The sequence below is a fragment of the Salarias fasciatus genome, chromosome 7, assembly GCF_902148845.1.
Source record: "Salarias fasciatus chromosome 7, fSalaFa1.1, whole genome shotgun sequence".
NCBI lineage: Eukaryota > Metazoa > Chordata > Actinopteri > Blenniiformes > Blenniidae > Salarias > Salarias fasciatus.
The window spans coordinates 9534705-9549374 of record NC_043751.1 but is presented as its reverse complement, the minus strand read 5'-3'; the positions used below and the strand labels follow the sequence as shown (position 1 = coordinate 9549374).

The 14670-nt window shown below is 45.9% G+C and overlaps 1 protein-coding gene across 1 annotated transcript in view; it reads left to right on the top strand.

Moving 5' to 3' along the window:
- Window positions 1-1608: 1608 nt before the first annotated feature.
- The window catches only part of LOC115392602 (potassium voltage-gated channel subfamily D member 2-like), a 40209-nt gene continuing 27147 nt past the window's right edge, over window positions 1609-14670 (top strand). The window contains exons 1-2 of the mRNA XM_030097311.1: window positions 1609-2018; window positions 2310-3491. Coding sequence (XP_029953171.1) covers window positions 2380-3491 — 1112 coding nt within the window. The 5' untranslated portion in view covers window positions 1609-2018; window positions 2310-2379. The remainder of the gene's footprint in view (window positions 2019-2309; window positions 3492-14670) is intronic.

The window sequence follows — 14670 nt, the reverse complement described above, 5'->3', positions numbered from 1 at the left end:
GATTGTTGTGTTTTGCTGAAATGAGAGGAAATGCAAAAGCTGCACAGCATACCCACCTTTAGAATTAAAACACAGTGGCCGGCTCTGCTTTGACAAGCGAGCAGTTACTCTGACATCCAACTCAGTTGGGATGCCTGTGTTTGGTGCCATTTGGCAACCGCTGGAATATTTAAATGCCCTGATGAATACATAGCCCCTGGGCCTGACTGCTCAAACTGAACACTGAGTGTACTCCGACATGCTCAGCATACACTAATGGGACTTCTGACAGTCCTGTGCATTCATCCCACAAAAAACTAGGCACTGTGCCAGAGGGGGACCAGAGGCTGGGTGAGAATGTAGTGCACTGGCTGCAGATCCTGGAAGCAAAGAAAGGCCACAGGTCTGTCTGGGTGCAACATCTAATGTGTTCATCAGCAGCCACTTATACTATCGAACCGTCCTTGGGCCAGACAGGGAGCCCCGTTCCTGCTCATTTGATGAAAATTACAGTACTTTAGAAAGGAGCAACAGCTGCAGTAAATTTCCCAGCGAGTGAATCTACATCTCATCTCGCCATCCATCCTCGAAAATCCCAGCCACTGTGTGTGTGCTTGAGCATGACTCTGAAACCATGTGTTTAGAGCTGAAGCCGCAGAAGATCCGCTGCTGTGTGACTGCGGTGTGAAGCATGCCTGGAAACTGGAGCCTCGCGTGAGGAGGAGGGGGGAGAGAAGCGCCAGAAACTCACTTCTTCTGCAGTGTTGACAGCCGGGGAGCTGTCCATGGTGCTGAAATGGTCGAAAACGGTCAAAGCCACCTTTAAATCCGCGCAAATCTCTGTGGAGACGCTCCCCTTTGTGTCCCAAAGCGAGAATCTGAAGCCAAATATGGTCCACGCTTCACGGCGGGCACAGCTGCCACGAATCCCCTCGGAGATGCCAGAGCTGTTGCGTTATGGCGCACAAGAGGCATTTCATTGATTATGGTTATTTTGGAAAATGTCAGCAGAGCAGTGTTGCCCAATGATGTTGACCTTTCAGACGGTGTAACTCCGTTCAATAGCACAACAGAACAAGGCGATTCAGAAAGATATGTATTGATCATGATCCGCAGACCTGGAATCCGGATATGTATTCTGATTATAGTTGAAAATGTGGTCTTATTGTATCATATGAAACGTGTCGTTGCAAAGATACAGGGCTTAGTGATTTGTTTTCATTTGCGATTTTTCTTAACCAAAAAAAAAAATAAAAAAAAAAATAGCTGTTTAAAGAAAGACCTGATGCACCTCGACTTCCTCAGAAATGATGAATTTAAAAAAAAAACAAAAAACAAAAAAAGGCATCGTATTCAAAATATTTTATTTTGTTTGCTGGAATTGGAACAAATGCAACATGCACTTGTGGGTAAGTCCTCGTGCAGCTGCTGGAGGGAGGGGACGCAGAAACACGAGCGGTAACTTGAGGTTTGGGAGATGCCGCCTACCTAGACTACCATTACGCATTGATTAGTTCCCCCACGGCGCGGCAGCGCAGGAATTTCTGGATGCAGATCGGACCACTCCTCTCTCTCTCTCTCTCTCTCTCTCTCTCTCTCTCTCTCTCTCTCTCTCTCTCTCTCTCTCTCTCTCTCCTCGCGATTTTCTCTCCTTCCCTCCTCAGTCGGGGCTCGGTGGTGAGGAAGGGGGAGGGTGGTCTTGCAGTCGACGAGAGGAACAGGAGTTTATTGAGGAGTAGCTGCAACGGGAGGAGGAAAAAAAGCCCTCAATGCACCTGAACCTTGCGGATGGTGAAAGAGAGAGAGAGCGAGAGAGAGAGGGAGAAGGTCGGGCTCGGACGAATGACCGCTCTCCACTGAGAAACTGCCGCCTGAATTGTTTAACTTGTTGATGCAACGTTATTGCTCCTGTTTTTTCCTCTATCGTCTGGCTGCAGTGATAAATAGATGGGTGGCGAAATTGCAAGTGTTCTCCAGCGAGGATTGGCAGATCACTGAACTCACCGTGGATGCAGTTTAAAGAGAAACCTTCTCTTAAGGTGGGTGTTTTTTTTATTTGATTTGAGATTTTCATTGAGAAAAAAAAACAAAAAACCATCCCGCTTATTGATTGGTGACGATCTCGAAATCCAATTCATATTCTGCCGCAAAGTGGGCATCCATAACTGAACAGTAACACCGGGTAAGGCGCCAGAGTGATACTCAGGAGTGCTTTCCGCAGTATCAGTATAAGTAAATAGGCTTGTGTGATTTCTCATCACACACTATTGAGCCGGGGTGATAGAGGAGCCTGTAACCATCGCCGTCTCTATGTGCGGTTCTCTCTGCAGATGCAATTCGTCTCCGAGCCGTAGCACTGTGATAACCGGAGCAGGGTCGTACTAAACACTACAGGTCAGCATGGCAGCAGGTGTAGCGGCATGGCTTCCCTTCGCCCGGGCAGCGGCCATAGGGTGGATGCCCGTGGCGACCACCCCGATGCCCATTCCCCCGCAAGACAAGCGGAAGGCGCAGGACGGGCTCATCGTCCTCAACGTGAGTGGGACCAAGTTTCAGACGTGGCGGACCACTTTGGAGCGGTACCCGGACACTTTGCTGGGGAGCACGGAGAGGGACTTCTTCTTCCACGAGGAGACGAACGAGTACTTTTTCGATCGTGACCCCGACATCTTCAGGCACATCCTCAATTTTTACCGCACGGGGAAACTACACTACCCGCGCCAAGAATGCATATCCGCCTACGACGAGGAGCTGGCGTTTTTCGGCATCATCCCCGAGATCATCGGGGACTGCTGCTACGAGGAGTACAAAGACCGGAGGCGCGAGAATGCGGAGAGGCTTCAGGACGACGAGGAGATGGACATGAACAACGACGTGGCGCCGGTGAACCTGACGTTCCGGGAGTACCTGTGGCGGGCTTTTGAGAACCCCCACACCAGCACCTTAGCCCTGGTCTTCTACTATGTCACCGGATTCTTCATTGCCATATCGGTGATGGCCAACGTGGTGGAGACGGTTCCGTGCGGGACTCTGCCCAACAGGTCGAAGGAGGTCTCGTGCGGGGACCGGTACGCGCTGGCCTTCTTTTGTTTAGACACTGCGTGCGTCATGATCTTCACCGTCGAGTATCTCCTGCGCTTGATCGCGGCGCCCAGCCGGTATAAGTTCATGAAAAGTGTGATGAGCGTCATCGACGTGGTCGCCATCATGCCTTACTACATCGGCCTGGTCATGACCGACAACGACCAGGTGAGCGGGGCGTTCGTCACGCTGAGGGTCTTCCGGGTCTTTCGGATTTTCAAGTTCTCCCGGCACTCGGCCGGACTGCGCATCCTGGGCTACACGCTGAAGAGCTGCGCCTCCGAGCTGGGCTTCCTCCTCTTCTCCCTCACCATGGCCATCATCATCTTCGCCACGGTCATGTTTTATGCAGAGAAAGGCTCCACGGCCAGCAAGTTCACCAGTATCCCTGCTGCGTTTTGGTACACCATTGTCACCATGACAACACTGGGGTAGGTGGCTGCACACATGCATGAATACCTTTATACTTAATTCATCCTCAGTCACCGCCGCAGCTCTGTCTCTCTGTTACACAGCCCTGTTTATTCTGGCTACAGTCATCAATTCCTTCATTACAATTAAGCAATGATTTAATTACTGCCTCTTAGTCATCTGACTCGTTCTTCAGGAGCAGCTACAATTAGATTGGAGATCTAAATGTGCACACATTATTTAATGATTGTTTGATAAGTGATGCAGCTGCCACAGGTGTGCGTTTATTGAGGTTGCACAAAGTCTAGGGCTCCATTTAACCAATCAGAGTGCATACAGGACTTGTTTACTTGTGTGTATATGCGTGTGTGTGTGTGTGTGTGTGTGTGCATTGCATTACCTATCAGTGAGTCTGCCCCCCTCACCTTGCTGCGGGTGAGGCCTTCCTCCTGTTCATAGGAGTGTTTGCTGCATGCGCTGTTTTGGAATGAAGAAAAACACTGAATAATTCAGGGTCTTTTTCTGTAATGCCTTCTCTTTTTTATTTTTATAAGTCTTTCCAAGAGAACTTTGAGGGCCAAACAAAGGAAGGAGGACCTTAACTGGCCGAAATCCAAAACATCACATTAATGCATTACACTTTGGCAGTTTACAATTCTCTCCCCCTCTCTCCCCCCTCTCTCTCTCTCTCTCACTCACACACACGCACTGTTCTCTCCTCCCTCTGCCTCTCATTCATTTCCTCACAGTTTCGCTCACTTCCTTTCAACGAGGTACAGTAAATATTTGAACGCTAATTTCATGCTTGTGAGCATCAGCTGTACTTTGTGCTGATGTCGCATAAAATAATTAAACTCAGTTAAGAAGATTACATCAAATTAATTTCATATCGATGGGGGCACTCAAGCCCTCAGCTCCTTGGTGTGGGTCTATTATTATTGTTGTTAATATTACCATTACTCACTTCGCTGTAGCTTTCGTGGAACTATGTGCTTTCCATGGTGCTGAAAATCTTGGTCTGATTTCTTACTAAGCTGTTATATGTGGACACACTTCATACACAGTGAAGTCATACACCATTTCTAATTTGTGTGTGGAAAATGTACCAGTTGCTTCTTCATTCTTTGCTCCATAGTGTTCACTGCAGACTCTTCATCCCCTCCCCTCCCTCTTCACTGGCTGGTACAGGAATTAGGTCCTGTTGAAATAATGCCGTGTTTTAATTTCAAAGTCACAAAGCTACAAATCAAACATCGCAAAACAAATTGCCACTGGCTGTGTGCACTTGTGTGTGTTCGCCCGTGTGTCAGCAGGTGTGTGTAAGTGCCGCTGAATGGTAATAAGTGTGTGCACTTGGGAGGTGTCAGGCGTAATGCAGTGAATATAAAGGTAAATGTGCTCTTCTCCAGGATGGTTTTTTTTTTCTTCTTCAACTGATGCAGGGAACTGATAAAAACAACTGATCCAGCAATCCTCCTCGCTGTTGTCCGTCTTCACATCTGCATCGATGCAGGCGCTCGGCTCCTGGGTCTTCCACTGTTCTGCAGGCAAAAGATGCAGTTGTTGTTACCGTTGCATCATTAGAATTATTTAATTCGCTGGGTGCGGAGACTCCATCGCTCTATCTGCTCTCATGCTGCAGGTGACACTGCATTAGTGACTTTCCTGTCTTCTTAATGGCGCACAACGCTTCCCCCCCCGAGCTCGCTCAATACCAGTCGAACTGCCACTCACCCACAAAATGACCAGTGAGCACATAATTAGTAATATGCACGATCTGGCGATGGAAGCCGCCATCCGAGAAGCGAGGCTGCGCTGGCCGTGCCATCCATTTAGATTCAAAGTGTAGATGAAAGATGGGTTGTGTAAGAGGGTACATTATTTATCTTTGGGGAGCAACAAAGATATTGCAGCATTCAGCTCGGAGTCCCCTTTGTGTTGCTCAAGATGGATTTGAAAAAGATGTTTTGCGGTGCGAGAACAAAACTGAAATGTCCTTGGTAATGGGGACGTCTTTGTCACTCCATTGTGAGCCGTGACAGCCCGGCTGACAGATTCACAACCTGAGCTGAAGCCGTACGGTGCTGCAGAATGCTGCGTCGTGGACCACCAGTAGGGAGGCTGAATACCCATCACTGGAAGACAAAGTCGGCTCCTTCTCACAATCCATCATTGTCTTGAGGTGTGAGTTAAAAAAAAAAAAAAAAATCCTATCTCATACAAGCTTGTATGGCTGAATCATGGTTATCATTGTCGACCAATAATACACTGGAGGATGGGATGTATCCGTTGAGCTCTCCTCCAGTAACCTTCACACGTTTATCTGATGTGGGGAAATGAGGAATCCGTATGGTTTGTTTCAGAGCCCCGCATCCTGGAAAATTGATCCACATTTTACAAATAGGCATTTAGAGAAATACGAATGGGGCAGTCCTTTTATTTAGTGGCAAATAAGATTTTTAAAAACTAGTCAGGGCGCTGCAGACTGGAACCTCCATTTGAAGGCTTTGATTTCACTCTGATAGTCAATGATGCTTTCTGCCTGCATGGTATCATGATGCCTTTCCACTACATATATTTTCAATTTCCCTGACTCACACCCTGTGGAAGTAAAGACAGTGGCGTGCGTTCTCTCCCCTGCTGATGGCCCATTGATTGTGCTTAAGCAGACGTGCAGACATTGGGAGAGCAGGGGCTCCTGTTCAGAGGCACTTGGCAGGCAGCCTGAATGAAAGGGAAGGGTGCCTGGAGACCAGCGGAGAATCAATAGCACTGTGCAGCTGCGTGTCATGCCTCTGTGTGTCTACTGCTCTGTGCCACCAAACACAGGACAAGACCCACTTATCCCTCCTTATTTATTGAGCCTAATCTCTGTGGCCGCTTTCGGATCCCCAACAAAGAGGAATCTGCCTCTTTCAGAATCCTCCTGCCAGGATCTTCAAGAACTGGGTGACCGGGCGTCTAATATGAGATTTTTATCTGTGATATTGAGGCACCTTTAAAAAAAAAAAAAAAAACTCCTCAAGTGAGCCGGGAAAAATTTTTATGGCTTGATTCAATATTGTCCATTTAACGCAGCAATAGATTCCATTATATAGATAGCGCGGCACTTTATTAGGCTGGAATCAGATGTTGCAGTGTTTTTCTTGGTCTTATTTTCTCTGGATGATCCTCACGGTCAGGGTGAATTAGCTGCAGAGGGAGTTTTTGGTGCTTCAGATCTTTTAAGTGATTTAAGGTGTAATGGAGTGCACTGCTGAGAGCAGCTGTGAAAACGGCGGAAGTCAAGCGCAACCCACAAGGGAAAGAGGAGTGGGGAGGACAGGCTTTAGTCTGGCAGAGGGACATGCACGTCCGCTTGGACACAGTCACACATTACCTTCGACGGGCGTGATAGGCCCCGGCGTCTGACACCAATGCTGAACCATGAGGGAAATGATAAGAGTAATCTGCATTTTTTTTTTTTTTTTTTTGTCCTGGGAGAGAAGAAAAGTCTTTTCATGCATAATTACTGAACATGTATCCTAATCTTTTTATCCTTTCTTAATTTAGAAAAAAAACAAAAAACAAAAAAAGCATTCAAAACACTTGTTCAGTCATCTTGGAACAAAAAAGGAAAAAACATGAGCCGTCACTATCAGAGTGCGAAGCAATCTGTAAAGAGTGTCGGCTTTGGCTGACCTGCAGCAAGCAGCTACATTGCAAAGGCTAACCTAAAGATGAAACAGAGGGTTTCACAATCCCACCGCAGAGCGGAATTAAACCTGTTTGCAGATGTTACTGTACTGCAGATTGTTTAATTTTCTACATCGGCACAACAGAGGCGGCGTGTGTTCATTCCAGACAGCTACTAGTTCCTAAATGTAGAAATCCAATAACGTGCTTCCATTTCGTTCCCATTTCCACCCTCAACTCTAGCCTTTAATATGCGTTTGGTAAAGAGTCCAAAATAAAATCTGGGGTTGAATCAGGGTCAGGGGCATTTCAAGGTGTGTTAGATGATTTACGTCCCGTTTAGACAATTTCATCTGCACATGTGCGATGGACAGCAACAACAAAGATGGCTTCCACTGCAGCAAGACTCCCAGTCCAGGTTCTCCTGGACTAGTTGAGAGTTTAGAGTCAGTGGAATAACAGTCCAACTTTGTCTACTGTCCGTGCGAACGTCCGTGTCCTCACCTTTATTCATGTTTATAGCTTATAGTTCTCTGCTTGTGTGTGTGTGTGTGTGTGTGTGTGTGTGTGTGTGTGTGTGTGTGTGGTTTCAAAACACACAGCAGCACTCACTGGCGCCCTCACATGAAATCTACATCTTTTTTTAGCGTTTCTGCCACTTGCGGTGCACAGACATCATTCTCTAAACACTGACAACAGACGTTTTCAGAAACTTTCGGTGTAAACGTGGAACACTTCTGAAACGAAATCGGAAAAAACACATTTCCACTTGAAATGTTTCCATGTGGACGAGGACTAAAATACATCAAGAAGTGGTTGGCTTTGGTAAATAGTAGTAATTATAAAAGTTCCTGAAATTTCTTCTGGTTTGTCACTTCAGTTTTATGAGAAAACTTTTGCTCCCGTCTCTTTCTGTCCTCTTCACAGACATCCTTATTGTCTTAATGTTACTATTTCACTAAGCTCCTGTTGAGTTAAAAGATGAGCTCTCGGTCTAACTGGGTCCTGGTAGCTCTGTGGAAGATGTCGCACTGTAAGTGACATTCGAACAAACCTGCATCCACATGAGCATCAGTGTCTTTCTCATTCCAAAGTTGTGGTATTTTAGCTGTCATTTTGATGTTTCTCCATTGTTTTTGCTTCTTAGAAATACGAACATCAAGATTATAGAGCATTTTCTTCCAACTAAGTTTAGTATCATTCAAATTCCAGAGCCAGTTTGCTTCAAAAAATGTGGCATTATTCCGTTTGTGACAATAATAAATTCTGCATCATTCCAACAAAGTCGGTAGCAGAGTGGGCTTGTACCAAGGAAGCCAAAGTGATGGCAGCTTCCATCAAAAATTAATTATATCTGTGGCACCACATTAAAATCCTCATAACTCTTATTGGATTTTTCTTATCCTTTTAACCGTCGTCAAATCGATAGCTTAAAACCTTTGAACACGTAGTGTTTATGGAGTATTTATCGGCGCACGCTCTTCTAAGTGGCTTTTCCTGAGCTATTGCCTCCTGGTGATTCCAGGAGGAATGATCTCTCTAATTACTGATCTGTTGTGAAATTTACAATGTGAATTGCCGCGTTGCGCCACAAACATGCCTTGCACATTGTCGTCAGTCAACAGATGTGGAATTTATCGCCGTGCCCGTTTGTCTGCGCGGCGGCCCCGCCCACCAAATACAACTGGAAAAGGCTTGACAAGTGAGCCCTATAAACCTCTCCGGATAGGATTTATAAGACAGAGGAAGCAAGGTTAACAGACACGAGGGTCACTGTAGGGCCCATAAACCACCAGAAGTATAACCATTATCACGCTTGCCAGTCTTGACACCTCGGCCCCATGGCAATCAGAGCCTACAATGCAAAGGATTAACTTCATGGTTCAGTGTGGCGCAGAGCGAAGCTTTTTGAAGTCCAAACTCTTCACTGCATGTCAAATGTAATTGAAATATACAGGCGCAATCTGGAGGGCCTTTCACCGTATCTGTACCCGAGAGATAACAAATGCATTCTTGATGATATAGTACTCATGCGCTTGGATAAGTTACCGTGCCCCTGGCAGGCAATGCAGAGAATTTCCACTCATTTTTATTTTTCTCTTCCTCCCCTCCCTCCTACCGAGCGCGGCAGTCAGCGAGAGCATTTGGCGTGTTTGATTATGTACTGCAACGGGTGTCATTTTTGTGTTCGGTTGAATACATTACACCACTTGGCTTTGTGTATGTTATGCACATTATGAAAATCAGCAATCCATTATGTGCGATGTGATGTATCGCCGCGCAACGCAGAAGTGGTTAATGTGAGGCGTGCAGGCCGCCATTAGCCCGCGGGCTGGCGGCGCCCCTCCAGGTGCTTTATTGGGGAGGAGAGGTGATGCTAATACGAGGCTGGTATAATGGTCCTGAAGTGACAGGTGACTTAATGAGAGGAGCCTGGCACCGAGAAGTGTGTGATGTGTGTGGCTCGCGCTCCGTTCTGCCCATGCAAATGACTGCGAAATGGAGGAGTGGGAGCGAGGGGGGGGAACAGGCAGCCTTCCTCGCAAGAGATTAGGATCATTGTGAACGACAGAAACCGCTCCAAAAAAGAAAAGAGGGGAGAGAGGAAAACTGACAGATCTCCTTTTTTTTTTTTTTTTTTTTTTTTTTGAAGCAAAATTGAAAACACGCGAGTTGTGGCTTTTCTTTATCGCCGGAACAGTTTCAGACGAGCGGTCGGGAACTCAGGAGGGTGTTATGCATGTTTCAGATGGATGATTATCATTTTATGGGCATTCACATATGACAAATTTATTACATCGTATATTTGCAGGTTTATAGGGAAGAGACAAAAAGGATTTTCATTTGATCTTCGAATTAGACTTTAATCATTTTCTAAATGTGTTGTTTTCCTCTTTCCTTTTTTTTTTTTTTTTTTTTTTTTTTACAGGGAAGTACAGTGTCAGGAAGAAAATGTATTTGTGTCCAGTCAACCCTGAACTGAAAAACAGATTATGGCCAGCTGGTAGGTTGATGTGAGGTTACTGTGTATGTGAACTGACTCTAAAAGCAGGCCTGCGTCACTGCGGACGGTCAGATTGATAAATAATCTATATGGCAAGGACAAAATGGCTGTCCTCCCATTTGATTCGATTTCTTTGACAACCCGTCTTCGAGGCAGCACCAATAACACTGGATCCACGCGGGGTGTTTTCATTAATTCACTTTGAATGTGCTGCTTCAAGCAGGGAAATGGACTGGCATGATCTGCGCCCGGGCCCCGGTAACGCGGTGCGCCGATGTAAAATATGGCTTCAGTGTTTTTTCCCCGCTGCTCAGCAATTTTTATCTTCCTCTTTGTATTCGAGCAACGCCAAAGATTAATGGAATTTTCCAGAGCGAGATTAAAGTTACTCCCAATGAATGCAACACCACTGCATTAGGAAATAAGGAGAGATATGTGAGAAAACACATCACCTCGATTTCATTGTTGTTAGAAAGCATTTGCTCTGCCTGGCTCCACTTCCATCCAATCTAACAGCCCAGAAGCCCTGACCCAGCTGAGTGAATGAATGAAATGAGGGAAATATTGCCTATTATGTGACTGTGTCCTATCTGGGAAACTGATATGTTGTAAAAGCTATCGGATGTAAAGTGTGCGCCACCAGATCAGTGGATCAAATAGTATGCGCACGATAAAGCCCAGGCCCAGCAGCTATCTGCCTCTCTGGTGCCGCGCGGCTTATTTACATACTCAGCATTTACATACAGATGAAAATGGCTTGTCTGGTCACGGCGATCGGCATGCAGACGCACATAATGCCTCCTCATCACTTTGTTGAAATGTAGAACAGTATTCTAATTGGATTCTCTTTCGGTTTACTCTCCTGGTTTGCGCTGTTTAGCATCAGATCAATCCGGTTATCATGTGTGATCAATAAGTTCTGCTAAAATATGTCCAAGGGACCAGAGGATGCGCCAGCATTGAGCTGTCCCGCCGCATTCGGCTTTTATTTGACATCATGTAACGCGGAGGCCAGAGGCACAGTCGGAGACCTTTCATTATTAAAATAGTGACATTCAAATGAGCGGCGCGCTGCGGCACGTCGTGATTTATGATGTGAACACACACTCCCCGCATCACAAGCTGCCCGAGAAACACATTCAAAGGCGCTTGACAAAAATAAATACAGTGTTTTTAAGGTGATCGCCGTGCGCTCCAGCGCGCGTCAACAGAGAGGCGCGGGGCCGCCGCCTCCGCCAGACTGTTTATTCCATTTTCTTTCCGTATCGATCCTGCTGATGCGAGTATTGACACCCAAAACAAGATGTAGAGTTTGTCACATCAGTCTTCTAACGCACCATTTTTTATGTCACTTAAGCGCTGTCACGCCGGTCGATGCGTTTCTTGATTTAGTTTTGTGTTATTTGTTTGCAGAATTTTTTTTTTTTTCTTGAATGCCACCCGTGTGGGAGAAATAATGAAAAGGTTTTCTTCTCTTTTTTCATCCTCCGCCTTCCCTCCTTTTCTTGTTTGATTATGTTTTGCTTCCTGCAGATCTTTTGTCTGTCTGGCCAGGAAGCCCAATAAAACCACAATTTGTCATATTTTACACCACGTTTTCTTTGATGAATGAATAAAAATACACGGTATGCGAGTTATTCAAGTGAAGAAGAGCGATTATTGAGGTTTGCTGTTATTTGGACTGAATCAGGAGAGTCTGCCGGGCTCCATACTGTAGACTGTTATCTGGCCTCTCATCTCAAACAGTTAATGACAGAGTCGCTAATTATAGCGAGTTATGTAAAAAAAAAGATTTATTTAAATTCCAATCTAGTTTGAATGCTCAATTTTTAACCTTTTTGTAACCTCAGCTAAGTGAGCTGTTTTCCATGCAGTGGTATCGTGCACTTTAACAATTCAACAAAACTTTAATCACTGCAATTTCACATTAAAAAAACAACTGATGAACCACAGATAAATGATGCTGTCCTGCTAATAGATCAGGAGTGTCAAACACATACAGCAAAATTTCACCTTGAGTGAACCAGACCAGTAAACTATTCCACATTTCCACTGACGGTATCGACTCTTCTCTGCTCTACTCGCATTTTTGCACATTTCCAGTGAGAAAAAGAACCTAAAAAATGGAACCACGTGCTAATTTTTTTTTTTGTATCTACTCTCTCTGCGCTCCAAAAAGGTGATGCAGACCCTGATTGATTTAGAGAATCGTCACAGCATCATCAATAGCAGCACAATATTCATTTTTTTTCTTCTTTTTAAAAGGCAGTCAGAAAGTACAGGCTGCTGTTCTTTGAGGAGGAACAAACCTTCCTCGCGTTGTTGCCGATGAGCGGGTTCAGAGAGAGCTGGACGGTTCCTCTCGCAACGAGCGAGTTTATCAGCAGCTCGTCGAAAAACTGCATCTTCACCGTCAGACCTTAAAGAACTTAAGAGCAACTAACGCTCAATTGAAGACCAGCTGCTGCTTCTGATTGTGTTCGGGTTTAGTCGCTCTGACTGTGACGTCACGGCAGTTTTGCTCCCAAAACAACTACTGTAGTTAGAGCAGAGTCGATACCGCCAGCGGAAACAGCACAATAGAGCCGTAACGACCGCTAATTTTTCTTTGTTGTGGCTCAGAATATACATGATGAAAATGTCAATATTTTCACAAAATCAAACAATTACTGCAGAAAATTAGTCTCAACATAAAGGCAATTTTAATGAAACCTTCTGGCTCAAAATACAGTGAAACACCAAAAAAAGGCTGTTGCAATATGCAGTTTCTGTAAACTATCTCAGCTCGGGTCTCAGTGTCAAGTTGTGTCCGCTACTCATAAGAAATTTGTTAAAAAAAAATCTGAAACTTTGCTGGATGGTTTGGCGGCCCGGATTAGAGCCACTTACAGACCAGCGTTGGCCCATGCGCCTTATGTTTGACAGCCATGTAACAGATGCATTGGTGCCTTCTTCAAAGCATGAACTCAGTTTGTAGCTTAATTTGAACCGTTTGCGTCGTTAAGGACAGGTTCTTCTCCACAAATGTTGCAGTTTCCCTTCAGCTCAGCTTCACATCGTGACTCTTTTTCTCGGTTCTGGCATCAAAACAACCTGGCTGCTTTCACAAATCGATGAAGACCTTGGTATGTTGCTGTTAGGTAGCTTATTAAGAATACATGTTGAGGAAAACAGTTTTTGCTCTGATCACTGAACTAATTACTCACATTTTGTTGCAACACAAACTGGATGTTTTACACGGTGCTCAGACACACAGATCCTGAAGGCCATTTCCTCCGCTTTTTCTCTTCCCATCGTTACGATGGCCACTCAGAGTCACCATTTATCTCACAATTGAGCTCAAGCTCTCCTTGTTTATGGCTAAAGTCAACAACATCGGTTCAGCCGTGATGGTAATGCCGGGTTCAGTGCTCCGTAAACACTGGCTGCAGCGTTTTTCTGCTATTCTGATCCTTTCAGTTCAGCTGATGTTTTCTTTTATAAGCAGTTCAAGAATGACCATTAAAAGTTTCCTGGAGAGAAGATAGTGACTTCCACTCACTCGCTTAAAATTTGATGGCCTGCGCTTTGCTGTAAGGTCATCTAACTAATTACCAGCCGAGGAAAGTCGCTGTCAAAAGTTGCAGCATCCAGCACCGGCCAGTCAACAGCTTTCTACTGGTTTTTTGTATCTGTTGAGCTAATCAGCATGCAGAGTACAAAGCTGCGTTTGTTCTCATGATGGTCTGGAACATTTTTAACGTCTGCCTTGCCCGTGCGAGCGTCGCAGCGCTCCCCGCTCCGGCATGTAATGAGAGGACCGAGGCAGAAACAGTTGTCCCTTTATTTTTAGACGCCGCTGTCGCCGCGGTCGACACGGAGCAACACGTGTTATTTACACGGTTTCCAGGAGCCAAACCCCACGCCTCTGCCCGCTTCCTGACCTCCAGGAGCGGCTTTGCGGGGCAAGACGCAGGACGAGCCGGGCGAGGGGGAGGGTGCCCTAAGCCCCGCCCATCACCTCGGCGAGGAGCAGCGCATTGGACAGCATAGCAAACACAATATGTTGAATCGGTGCCAGCTTTTATAATGCCAGTGTGCGAGTATCCCTCCTCCCCCCCCCCCCCCCCCCCCCCTGACATTTGTCTCTTTATCAAAACACCCCTCAGCCAACAAGCCAACATCTGTGATCAGCAGAGATTCAGAGATTACAGCTAACAGCAATCATCAGTCTGCCGAGCGAACGCAGCCCAAACGGCAGAATTCAAAGACTGATGCAACTTGTGCCTCTCCGACACCTCGTCTGAGGAGGAACGGGATTTCACTGCAGATAAGGTTTTTTTTTGAAGGAAACCTTGCGCTGATTTTAAAGTCTCTCGGCTAAACACCAACCGGGGCGAAATGAGAGGAATCCATTACCCTGACAGTTAGCCTGGTTTTTATAGCAGCTACTTTTAAATGCCGCGGAGCATGCATTCATTTCCGCGGCGACAGACTTTCATCCCGTAATGACGTGTTGTGTTAACGCCGCGCGGCGTCTC